Source organism: Neovison vison, chromosome 8 (genome assembly GCF_020171115.1).
Source record: "Neovison vison isolate M4711 chromosome 8, ASM_NN_V1, whole genome shotgun sequence".
In the NCBI taxonomy this organism is placed as follows: Eukaryota; Metazoa; Chordata; class Mammalia; order Carnivora; family Mustelidae; genus Neogale; species Neogale vison.
This window is the reverse complement of record NC_058098.1, coordinates 38730001-38743638: the sequence shown is the minus strand read 5'-3', so window position 1 is coordinate 38743638 and position 13638 is coordinate 38730001. Positions and strand designations below refer to the sequence as shown.

Below are 13638 nucleotides of genomic sequence, written 5' to 3'. Positions count from 1 at the left end.
ATGGCACATTTCATTGTCTAAAAATTCACATGGCTCCACCATTTGGAGGTCTCAGGAATATAACTATCTCCATCTTTAGGCTTTCCTTGGAAAAATTTACCAAGACAAACTAAGTGTTATGCAAAATCACAATTTTATTAAATTATGTTCACATGAAAATGCCAGTGAGAATGAGAGGTAAAAATATAAGCAAGGTTATTCTTAATATCGTATGGAAAGATCACATAAAAGTAACAAAGAATATTGTGAAAATAATGAATAATGAGAGGAAACGGGCCCAGTCAGTTAGAATATACTATAAAGCTACAATATTTAAAGCCATTTGGGATCTGTATGGGAATAGTTTCATCAATGGAACAGGATAATCTAGACATAGATACAAAAAAATATGGGTATATAGTGTGTGATAAAAATGCATTTCAAATCAGTGGATAAGAGATGAATTTTCCAACAAATTTATGTTGGGCAGTTTGTTGACCACTTATGGAAAACAGTGATAAAGCAGGGTCTCCACTGTTGTCCTTATACCAAAATTAATTCTAGGTGGATTAAAGTTTTAAATGTAAAATCAAATTATAAAAGCACTAATAGCAAAAAATGGACTGCTTACTTTCGTAATTTTGGATTAGAGCAAAACTTCCAGCACAGAAGCTGTAAAGGCAAACAGTTGATAAATTTGAACACATAAGCATTAAAAATTTCTCTATTACAAAAAAAGTCATATGCAAAATCAGAATATATATAACAAACTGAGAGAAAATATTTACAACACACATGACCAAATACTTATTGCCTTAACACATAAAAAGTTTAGCAAGTGAGTAAGGGGGAGGAAAAAACCTAACAGAACCTGTCAGAAAAATGGATAAAGGAACATTTTGGTTTGGGATTATGTTCAACTAATATGGCAGAAACCCAGCTTCAGGGGCTTAACAAAATGAGGGCTTTCCTTTTCTCACGTAAGAAGTCTGAAAGCAGTCCAAAGCTGGCACAGCAGCTTCACAGTGCGTCAGTAGCTTAGACTCTTGGTAATCTTTACTGGGTGGCTTTTTTCTTCATGACCATAAGATAGCTGTTCCACCTGCAGGCACTACATCTGAGGTAGACAGTAGCACCTAAGACATTATCCGCTAGAAACTCTGCCACTTGACCTGCCAGCAGCAAAATAAATAATTATCAAGACCCCAATACCTGAATTGCTGTTCTCTCACTTGCTTGTATTTTTCTCCTCGAGTGTCACCATCAGGGAAGCTGTCCCTGACCATCCTGATTAAAATGCTCTCTCCCTCTAAACCCATCTTAGCACTGTATCTCCCTATGTTGCTTGAGTTCCTTTTTTTTTTTTTTTAAGATTTTATTTATTTATTTATTTTATTTGACAGACAGAGATCACAAGTAGGCATAGAGGCAGGCAGAGAGAGGGAGGAGGAAGCAGGCTCCCTGCTGAGCAGAGAGCCCGATGCGGGGCTCCATCCCAGGACCCTCGGATCATGACCTGAGCCGAAGGCAGAGGCTTTAACCCACTGAGCCACCCAGGCTCCCCGAGTTCCCTTTCTTACACTGATTATACTGTATATTGCCCATCATGTCATAGTCCATTTGGGGTTCTAGAACAAAATACCACAGATTGGGTAGCTTATATATAATAGAAACTTAATTTCTCACAGTTCTGGAGGCTGGAAATCCAAGATCAGGGTGCCAGCATGGTCAGGTGAGAGCGCTCTTCTGGATTGCAGACTTCTCATTATAAGCTAACATGGCAGAAAGGGCAAGGGAGCTTTCTTGAGCTGCTTTTGTAAGGAGACTGATCATTTCCCAAAGGCCCCATCTTCTAACACCATCACATTGGGCATTTTCCATTTATGAATTTGGAAGGATACAAACATTCAGACCATAGCACTTGAACACAAAGGTTTTGCCGTAATCACTCTATACCCAGGGCCCCATACAGTGCTTGACACAGAGTTGATTCTTAAATTTTTTTAAAAAGTGAATATTTATGAAATATGAAATATTTGTTGAATGAATGTTATACTCACATTTGCTTTAATCTAGTATTAATAAGCAATTATGAGTTTATACCACCACACCCTACCCCCACTGGGGGCAGCTTGCCCAGTCTGGATCCCTGTCTTCCACCACTATCACCATTTTGACCTTTTCTGCCTTTTGACACTCCTGGAGATGGACATTAGATGGTAACTAACTGTGGAGCAGAGGTGTTCTCTGTATTTCCCAGGAGCTTGGGGTGATCTGTTAGAGTCTGAGGGTAGAGAATCCTTTTCCTACTCGTTAAAGTTAACATGGAATGTGCCAGGCTGGAAAGCTAGACAATTTTGTTTCCCCTTCAGTGAATCTTCTAGTTGTCAGTGCGCCATTCTCACTTGCTTTCTCTCAGGGATTCACATTTCTCATGCTGTCATTGCTGTGTAGGGTGCTTTGGTGGAATTCTGGATATCTCCACTAGCAGACAGAATGCTTGGCTGGAATATTCAGGAAAAAAAGATAACTACTGATCCTTCTTAAACTGCTTTATGATTTTTTAATGAAGTATAATTGGCATATAACATATCAGTTTTGAGTGTACAACATACTGATTTGATTATATATGTTACAAAATAATGACTACAATAAGTCTAGCTAACATCTATCACCATATATAATTGCATTTTTTTTTCTTTTAAGGCCTCTTGGCAACTTACAAATATACAATACAGTGTTATCAACTGTAGTCACCATGTTGCACATTATATTTCCATGATTTATTTATTTTATAACTGCCAGTATGATTTTAGAAGTGTATTGTCTTTTCTCCTTAGCTGACCCTGTGTCAGACTTAAAAAACAACAACAACAACAACAAACTCTTGTCGTTTCTAGGGCATTATTAGGTGGGTATTCTGTGATTGGTTAAATCAGGAAACAGAAGCTTTAATGGACTCAGTTTGGTTTCTTACTTGTTACATTTATGGCAGAGTTAATAAATTTATCCATGGACTGTCTCTGATATGTTTAGGTTCTGATTATAGTTTGGAGTTTTCTGTTCTGAAACAAGTTAATTTTTTCTATCTTTCAAATTATGGTAATAAGGGATTTCAAAAGGGCTATTGGCCACACTCTTCTCTTAAAAGAGTTAGGGATGCCTGGGTGGCTCAGTTGGTTAGACATCTGCTTCCGGCTCAGGTCATGATCCTAAGGCTCCCTGCTCAGTGGGGAGTCTGCTTGTCCCTCGGCCCCTCCCCCTGCTCGTGCTCTCTTTCTCTCTCTCCCAAATAAATAAATAAAATCTTTTTTTTTTTTTAAGAGTTAAATTGGGGTCTTTAAAACTATGTTTAAAAATCACCAGAAAACCATGAATGATCATGATTCCCATGAGTTGTGGTAGAGATGCAATAGGGGGAGTCCTCAGGTTTGTAGTTAAAGGATCTGGGTCAGCAGGTTAGTATCCTGATCCTTACTTCCTTTTTGTGTTTCTGAAAGCCTGTCATTCACCTCCCTGTGCTTCAGATTCTTTCTTTTTTGGCTTGGTTTTTCATCTGTCAGATGAATATAGTAATAATCATTACATTAGGATTTTCATGAGAGCAGGAAATGATAGGATGCAGTTAATATACATCTAATAGGATGATTGTGGCAAAGTTATAGACTTCTTTTCAAAAGCAAAATGTAGTGGCAATTTTGTGAAGTGTGTAAACCTGGCGATTCACAGACCTGTACCCCTGGGGATAAAAATATATTATATGTTTATAAAAAATAAAAAATTTAAAAAAATGTAGTGGCACTTTGTAAATGGAGGTAATGCTTCTGAACATTGTGATTGGCTCCTCTCATTATGTTATGGACCTTCATGTCATTCTGCTTATATTTCACATCCAGGAAAGATTAACTAACTCAAGTGTATCTTTAGGAAAGAGGTCCTTGGTCTTCCAAGAAGTATAAGCTATTATCCTATTTCTGTGTTTGAAGATTATTTATAATAATCTCTCTTGTTCTTTTGGAGTTAGAGGTTTCTGTTTGCGGTATGGAACATTCATTATTCCCCAGCCCTTCATTTTCTTGTTCATCAGACTTCAAACCACCGTCTTTGTCTCTCTTTTTTTCTATTTCTTTTTCTTGATATGTGTAATTTCTCCAAAAGAAAATGACATTCAAGTGATTTGGCATATAGACTTTAAAAAGAAGACAGCAATGTGCAAAAATGGATTTAAAAGACAGAGGTTCTTTGTTAAAAGTAATGAGATAGTGGATCCCTAACAGCTGCCTTCTGGCTATAGAATCACTCTCTTGATAAATTCTCACATGTTAAAGAGGAAGCCTTGTACCAGATTTTGCAAAAGGAGCTTTAATGTTTTGTCTTGCTGGCATCAGGTAATGGCTGGTTGCTGCTGTGGGCAGATACGAATCTCTAAAACTAAAAATAATCCAGCCTATTAGACTGATAGAGATATCAGAGATTGTTAGTCCAGTCCCCCAGTTTTTTTTAATAAGTTTTTAATTTTTATTCACATGTAATATATTATTAGCCCCAGGGGTACAGGTCTGTAAATCACCAGGTTTATACACTTCACAGAACTCACCATAGCACATGTCCTCCCCAGTGTCCATAACCCAACCACCCTCTCCCTCCCCCTTCCCCCCAGCAACCCTCAGTTTGTTTTGTGAGATTAAGAGTCTATTATGGTTTGTCTCCCTCCAGATCCCATCTTGTGGGATCCCCAAGTCCCCCACATTGCCTCTCAAATTCTTCATATCAGGGAGACCATTTCCTTACACCACACACAAAAAAAAGACTCAAAATGGATGAAGGACCTCAATGTGAGAAAGGAATCTGTCAAAATCCTTGAGGAGAACACAGGCAGCAACCTCTTCAACCACAGCCGCCAGCAACTTCTTCCTAGAAGAAGTTGGGAAAGTTCCCAAAGGCAAGGGAAGCAAGGGCAAAACAACTATTGGGACTTCATCAAGATCAAAAGCTTTTGCACAGCAAAGGAAACAGTCACCAGTCTCCCAGTTTTTCAGACGAAAGAAGAAAGGAAGGTTCAGAGCGATAAAGTAGCTTGTCTAAGTTCAAGTAGAACACCAAATATGGGATCCTGATTTCCTGGTTCTGTGGCTCAGTGTTCTCTTCATATGTGTTTTCTGGGCCTCTGTAGATTTGTCTGTCCATCCATGACTGCACTTCACTGACCTCTTGGTCACAATTGATTGTTCTAGGCTTAATCCTTGACTAAAGCCAGGACTGTCAAGTTTTTAAATTTTCCTAAATCTAACGGATGCTCCCTGAGAATGTTAAAACTGAAAAAGAGGAATTCTCTGGTGGTGAAAGTTGTCAGGAATATAGTTCTGGAACTGTTGGTAGGCATTACTGTCCATAGAGAGCGATTTCCAACTGTTACTGAAACCCATCACATTCCTGCCATTGGATTTTATGAGCCTTTTTACTAAAGATCATGCTAATTAAGATTCTGGTACTAGCAGTCAATAGTCTATGGATTCATTTTCCCATTGAATTCTCTACTTTAATACTTACAGTGATTTTCCTTTCAAATTCTTCAAATTCTTCATCCTTAGAAATTATGGCAAAAATTTGGTAAGTGTCTCCTTTTTTACAGTATGGATTTACAATTTAAATGAATATTCAGATTATATACATTTGATCACAGTAACTATTTCTCTTACCATCTATAATTATAATTTCATTCCATAACAGTTTTAGACTTGGATATTTAAGCAATCTGTTAGGGACATTTTTTTAACCCACTGAGCCACCCAGGCGCCCCAGGGACATTTTTTTTAGGGTGAATGAAGCTTAATTTTTATTATGTCTTTATTAATCTTCTTTAGATATTTTATGCAACTTCTTACATATGTATTAATGGAACTTTGGTTTGTCTTAATTTTTTTTTTAAGATTTTATTTATTTGAGAGGAGAATGAGAGAGAGAGAGCATGAGAGGGAGAAGGATCAGAGGAAGAAGCAGACTCCCTGCTCAGCAGGGAGCTTGATGTGAGACTTGATCCTGGGACGCCAACATCATGACCTGAGCCGAAGGCAGTCACTTAACTAACTGAGCCACCCAGGCACCCCTTATTTTATTATTTTTTATCTCAGATTACCTAGATGGGTGTGAAAGCACCTAACACAGTGCCTAAAATGTCACTCCATGTTAATTTTTCTTTTCTTACTGGGAAGAATAATAAATAGTGTTTCCTTATATACAGAAACTGTTTAACATTTTAACTTGGAAAATTGATACCCTATCACCACTACTGAATGTTAGTTGAACACTGGTTCTGGCTATTGTGAAAGGTTAACCAAGTAGGTACAGTAATAGATCCTGTTCAACATGACAATTTTGGAGAATCAGCAAAATGCTGAAGTGTCTTCCTATCATCACTGTTACTACCACCAAATGTTTTGGTAGCTCTTAAGAGGTTGCAGAATTCATATGTATAATTCAGTCCTTATAACAACCAGAAAAAATATCTTTTAATATCCATAATTTATAATTTAAGAAGCTGAAGCATAGATTTTGGGAAAAAAAAATGTCTTTCTTAAGAATGCATGGTTGCACTCTGGAAAACAGCATGGAGGTTCCTCAAAATGTTGAAAATAGAACTGCCCTATGACCCAGCAATTGCACTACTGGGAATTTACCCTAAAGATACAAACGTAGTGATCCAAAGGGGCACGTGCACCCGAATGTTTATAGCAGCAATGTCCACAATAGCCAAACTATGGAAAGAGCCTAGATGTCCATCAACAGATGAATGGATCAAGAAGATGTGGTATATATACACAATGGAATACTATGCAGCCATCAAAAGAAACGAAATCTTGCCATTTGCGACAACATGGATGGAACTAGAGCGTATCATGCTTAGCGAAATAAGTCAAGCGGAGAAAGACAACTATCATATGATCTCCCTGATATGAGGAAGTGGTGATGCAACTTGGGGGCTTAAGTGGGTAGGAGAAGAATCCATGAAACAAGATGGGATAGGGAGGGAGACAAACCATAAGTGACTCTTAATCTCACGAAACAAACTGTGGGTTGCTGGGGGGAGGGGGGTTGGGAGAAGGAGGGTAGGGTTATGGACATTGGGGAGGGTATGTGCTTTTGGGTAAATTGGAAGGGGAGATGAACCATGAGAGACTATGGACTCTGAAAAACAATCTGAGGGGTTTGAAGTGGCCGGGGGGGTGGGAGGTTGGGGTACCAGGTGGTGGGTATTATAGAGGGCACAGCTTGCATGGAGCACTGGGTGTGTTGAAAAAATAATGAATACTGTTTTTCTGAAAATAAATAAATTGGGAAAAAAAAAAAAAAGAATGCATGGTTGCTACCCTAAGACTCAAAACAAGGCCTTCTGTGTGAGTATTTTCTTTTAAGTATCACAATGATAATATGAAATCTGAGTACTTTCCATGAAAAATTTGAAATCTTCAAATATACACTAATCATTGTTTTATTAAATTATTGAGTGGATGCATACTGAGAGTGAGGAGTCCTGATGTAGCTTCCATGGTGCCTTGGGAGCCCCATCTCCCTCTCTGCATTACTATCCTGTCTTGCCATCTTCGGGCCACACTGCAGTGGTGTCAGTGGGAAGATATGTGCGTATATGTGCGTGTATGTATGCATGTGGTGTGTTGAGGAGATTGGGGATAGGAGAAGGCAGTGAATAAGTGGAAGCATTTCATTAGTCCCTAAACGTGCTTTAAAGGTGAGATATCCTCAACCCAGAGAGCTGTGTCTGTATAAAAGGCACTGAAGATAGATTCCGTTCATGGGGAGAAAGGGATTCAGGAAGAATAGTTCCCTACAGTGGGCCCAGGGGGAAATCTTGGAGAAATGGAATACGGGAAGTCCAGTTTGGCTAAAGCATTTGGTGTGTAAAAATAAATAGGAAGATAAAGTAGGGAAGAGAGAGGAGGACTGGTGCCAGGCTAAGGTATTTGGACATTGTTCTATGGGCACTTGGGAACCATTGAAGGTTTTTGAATGGTGTAATGATGCAATCATAGCTGGGATGTCTGCTTCTTACTAGAGTAAACTTTGATGTTTCTGTTTCCTATGTCCCCATATTCATTCTATGAATAGCCCTTTCGGTTCTACTTGCAGAATATGTCCCAGACTCAGCTTCTGCTGACAGTCTCCACTGCTAGCAGGCTCACCTCAGCAACTGTTATCTGTCAGTTGGGCTGTCACTGCACCTTCTTTAGTGACTTGCTTCTTCCATGCTTGCCCTGCCAATCTGTTTCATACTACAGAGTAACCTTTTGCAAGTGTAAACAAGAACTGTCATTTTCCTGGTTAAAGATTTCATCATCTTTTCATCACACATGCAGTTATAAAATCCAGACTCCTTGCTGTACTCACAAGGGCTTTTGCAACCCTATGTGACCTGGTCCTGCCTCTCTTTGAATTTATGTTTTGCCCTCTCCCCTCTCCCTCACTCAGCTCTTACCACTCTAGTCTTGTATTTCCGAAACATCCAGGTTCCTTCTCACCTTAAGGTATCTGCATTTGCTTGCTCATCTGTCTGGAATGTTTTTCCCCCAAGTCTTCACATGGTTAGCTCCTTAACTAAGGAGACTTTTTCTGACTTTTGATGTGAAGTAGCCCCTGCTCAAGTCATACCTTCTATCATTTACCAGCATTCATTTTCTTCTCAGTGCTTATCAGTAACTGGATGAATTTCTTCATTGACTTGTAAATGTACTTGTCCTCAAACCTGTTCAACTAGATGTGAGCAAGGACTTCATTTTTTTTCTTTGCTTCATCCCCAGTGCCTAGAAGAGTCCTGGCACATAGCGCATATTAAATGAATTAGCTGATTTAGAGATTTGAATGACTGGAGCAGGGAGCCTACTACAGTGCTTTCAGTACAATGAGAGTACATTGAGGGTCTTGTCAGTGGAAATGAAGGGGCAGAGTCTAGCTCAAGTATAGTCGTAAGGTGAACTGTTGGGATTTGACATGGTTTCATGTGTTGAGTCATCCAAGAAGGAAGAGATATAGAGTTTTGAGCTTGGATGAGCTGTTAGGAACCTAGGAAAAGTTCCTAGATTTGGTATGGAAAGGAACTGTTCTAGAGGTGTCAAGAGTTTGAGTGCTGGTGGGGTGGAGGTTAGTAACAGCAGTTAGAATGTGAGCTTATCTAGAGTTTCCCATTCCCTGAGAGGCATTGCTGCAAAGCAAGCAAGGACTATGGGCTCAAAGAGTCATTAGGGAAAACCACATACTCTGCTCAACTGTAGCATGCCTATGGCAAGTCATTGAACCACTCTGAATGTTAGGTTCTTCATCACTTAAAAAATGCCTCATGGCACAGTAGTGTTGGGAGGAAAATTTTCCTCTATCCTTCAAAGATTCTTCCAGCTGGTTTAAGGATTAAATTGATATGAGGCTGGTTTACAGGAGAAAGTTAAATTTAATTTCATAATACAGGAACACCTTATACATGACAGGTTCAAAGACAGAAAGGTACAATGACGTATTTCTGTCATGCTGAACTAAGGAATGGGATAGAGGCCTGGGGCTTTAAAGGGGAGGAGGACAATTCATAGGCAGTAAGAAGACAGATGTTTGGTAATTAGATATTTGCCCTGCCATACTGATGGGTTGCTCAGATAAAATTTATTCCTAGTGATAATTCTAATTCTAGGAAAAAACCCCAACTTAAATTCTTCTAGATAGTTAAGGATGAGGCAAAAGTTTCTTGGGCCCGCAGGGTCTTGGTTCCCTTCAGCTCAAAAGAGTCCACATGCCAAAATGACACATTTTGGGGAGATTTGCTCTGACCCCCTTCAGTGGCTCTGAAAACTAAACTATAGAACATGAAAGCATGGAACCAAGCCCTCATGCAGGGTCGTTTCTCAATGATTGTGAATTTCCTCTCTCCTTCCCCCTTCTTTAAGAGGCTGAGGATTAAAACATTTACTCCAGTTCCACAGTTTAACTTTGTGTTGTTTTTCTTTGCAAGGCAAAACAAGTAAGTGGTTTAAAAAGACAAACAATACCCCCAGACTTAAAATGAAAATGAATGGTTCCCTGTTCCAACTCCAGTCCCCTTTTCCCCAGCTTCCTCTCCCCTGAGGCTACTACTTTTAACTCTCATAGCTATTTCTTTTAGAACTTAAATCTGTAATTCAACATAACACACTTGTACTACTGTTCCTTCAGTTTCCAATTATAGATATTATTTATATATCAAATTAAGATATCTTCATATTCATACCAGGAAAGGCAAGGATTTAATTCTCCTATATTTCCAACCCCAAACCTACCCATACTACATGTACCATTCCTCTTTTTGATGTACTATGTCCCCCTCCCTTTTTTTTCCTAGCTTGTCAGTATTGTGAGTTTTTATTCTTGACTCCAGCTATTGGCATCTGCACTATGTGGTGTACTGTGATGCTGTTTCCTTTCTTACACAAATTCATATTTTTTCTGCAGTTAATACTTGCCTCATTGTTTGGGTTTCTTTTTGTTTGTTTGTTTTTTTATACCAGTCACTCTTGATTATCAAACTTCCCTCAAAATCTGAAACATTTCCTCTTAATAAATTCAAACCCAACATATATTCTGTAGGTTTGATTTATTTTCCCCTTGGAAATATCTTTCCAGCCTCCTCTGGCTTCCTCCTCCAATTTGGACTGTCCACTTTCTAAACCTGCTGCATAGTGCCATCTGGGAATATTTTTGTGTTTTCTTGTTTTGGATCGCCTGTTTCCAGATCTGATTTTCTTTCGCATTATGTACCCTATTCCTTCACATTGCCAAGGCACGTTCATCCTACCGCTTTCTGAGAAAGTATGTGGGAAGTAAATTCTTTGAGACTTTGTAGAGCTTTATTCTATTTTCACACTTGACTGACATTTTGGCCTCATACAGAATTCTAGGTTGGAAATAATTTTCCTTTAGCATTTTGAGGAAGGTGCCTTCTGATCTTCTAGTTTGTTGAGAAATTTGATCCCATTATGATCCCCTTCCTTTCCATATGACTTTTTTTTTTTCCATGTGGAAGTTTTTAAACTTTTCTTTCTTCAATATTTTGATATTTCACAATGATATACCTCCATGGCAACTACATGAGTTGTTCTGGGATGTTTATGAGCCTTTTTAGTCCAGACACTTACCTTTCAATTCTTAGAAATGTTTTTTAATTATTTCTTTGAAATTTCATTTCTTCTATGCTCTTTTTTTTTTTTTTCCCTTTAACTCCTATTATTCACATATTGGACCTTCTGGACTGTTCTTGTGATTTCTTGCACTCTCTCTCTTTTTATTTTTTCTTTCCTTTTGCTCAGTTGATTTCCTAAGTTTTCTCTGTGTTGCTTTTTAGTTTTGATCTCTGTCTTCTCTAGAGCCTAACAGAAACAACTAGTGATCCTAGGTAATCTATACATCCTTAACAGTTAAATACCAAAGAGTTGAACTGAAAACCTTCTGAATGAGTCATACCTGTCATCTGAAAGCCATCACTATAAGGCAGACTTTTTTAGGGTCTCTCAGGTAGGTCTTTATTCTTAAGCTAGTTGTGTGGCTGAAAGGGAATTTTCCAGTCTTTTGTTTGGAGGATGTCAGCCTGACTTCTTGTATCCTGGGAGCCTCTAGATAAAGGAGCTGGTTATTTCACTGTTTAGCATTAAGACTTCCACTTCCATATCCTGTATTCACTGTGGAGCCTCCCTTCTGCCCTGTGCTGAGTCTGATGCGCCCAAGACTCAAGTCCTTCTGTTTCATCCTCTCTAGAGATTAAATATCCTGGCATCTTCTGGGTTAGTAAGAAGTAACTTCCTCTCTATGCAGGAATCTGAGGCTTTAGATCAGGAGTTGGCAAACTATTACTGAAGGGCCAAAAAGTAAAGATAGGTCCTTTTGGACACTCTAAACCAGTCATCTTCATTTCAGTCCCACCCTGTATCTCTTCTTTTTGAGTTTCTTGATAAAATTGGGTGATTTCTTATGGGTACCTCCCCCCAACCCAGTTTCAACCCTGTTCCACCATGAAAGCTTAGGTTTCTGTAGGTCTACTAGGTGAACCAACTAATGTCCATCTTCTTTTCATTTTCTAAAAGGTCAGTTTTTTTTTTTTGTTTTGTTTTGTTTTGTTTTTTCTCATTTGCCTTTCTGTCCTCATTGGGTCATGCCTTTGTAAGGAGTGGAGATAAATATATGTGTTTAATTTACCAAGTTTAACCAGAAGCTTCCCCAAGTCCAATTTGGTTGGTTTTTATTTTTACTACTTTCTTTGATAGTGCTTGGGTTAATTTTGCATTTGTTCTCCACGTGCTTACTTGCTATGCCAGATGTTCAAAGGAGATGTCCTTGGGGAGGAAAAATGAGGAGTTTTAAAGTGTAGTGTTCTTGAGATGCTCACAATGGTTCAGTGTGTGAGATCCTAAAGAGGCCTGGTTGTTTCTAACCACCAAGCTCTTACAATAGAAATACAGTTTCACCTTATTTGTGTAAACCATCAGGATCATTTTTAAATGTTTGTAATAAAGTTTGTGGCTTATTGTTTAAAATTGAATTTAAGGTAGTAAATCAAAGCTTTTGGTGGCATGTCCCTGACAGCAGGGAGAGCCTAGTAAGTGATCCCTAAGAGCTGATCAAAGAGACTTGCTGAGCATTTTTTCCTGTATTTGTGTTTTGGTCCTTTAATCTGGTAGTGTTTCCAGTTCCATTCTGAATACTGTAATTCACACTTCACCCCCACTCAAGTCTTCTTGGCAGCATCTGGGATTGTCTTTGCCAAATGGCCCCTGTTCGGGCATAAGCCTGCATTTGCCATCAAGCCTATACAAGGCAAAAACAATGGTGGTAGTCAGAAAATGGGCATCTTTCAAGATCTTATTCATACCACATTTTTGTTCTTATAATCAAATGAAAATTGAAAATAAAAAAAGTAAGATTCATGAAAAAATGACCATTTGCCATTCTTGTCTAGGTTCACCTTTCCTGGCCAGTGAAGATGGCGTGCTTGGAGGAGTGATTGTTCTTCGAACTTGCAGGTGTTCTGCAGAATCTGACTCCTCCCAAGATAAGCAGACACTTCTAGGTAAGCTGGACATATACCTTATGTGTGTGTCTTTCTCTTTCATTTCTTTAAGATATGGAAAGAATTATGTCCTTAAGTTAATAATGTTAAGGTATGGGAAGGCCAGAAGGCTCTACTGGTATCTATACATGTCTATTCTTCTGATCTTTTTGCATAGGTAAACATGTAAAATATGAATATTCATTTTTTTTTTTTAAAGATTTTATTTATTTATTTGGCAGAGAGAGATCACAAGCAGGCAGAGAGGCAGGCAGAGAGAGAGGGAAGGAAGCAGGCTCCCGGCTGAGCAGAGAGCCTGATGCGGGGCTCGATTCCAGGACCCTGGGATCATGACCTGAGCTGAAGGCAGCGGCTTAACCCACTGAGCCACCCAGGCGCCCCTGAATATTCATTTTTAAATGTATGCTTAAAGCATATTTTTCAAATGGGTTTAGAACCGAGGACCTTTACTAAAGTCGAATATTAAGAACATTGGGACTGTGTATTTATTTCCTGCTTGTTCCACACAGCACTGGTGACCCATAACAGCATACACAGTAACAGACATAGAAAGAAGCTTCTTACTG

At 38.8% G+C, this 13638-nt stretch overlaps 1 protein-coding gene across 5 annotated transcripts in view; it reads left to right on the top strand.

The window, feature by feature from the left end:
* Positions 1–13638, top strand: part of TASP1 (taspase 1) — a 283764-nt gene that overhangs the window by 197234 nt on the left and 72892 nt on the right. For 4 of the 5 annotated variants that reach the window (XM_044263461.1, XM_044263466.1, XM_044263465.1 and 1 more), the window contains one exon: positions 12962–13072. In XM_044263461.1, the coding sequence (XP_044119396.1) occupies positions 12962–13072 (111 nt within the window). Of the gene's footprint in view, positions 1–12961; positions 13073–13638 lie in introns of those variants that run through there. The other variant, XM_044263464.1, reaches the window with a different exon arrangement.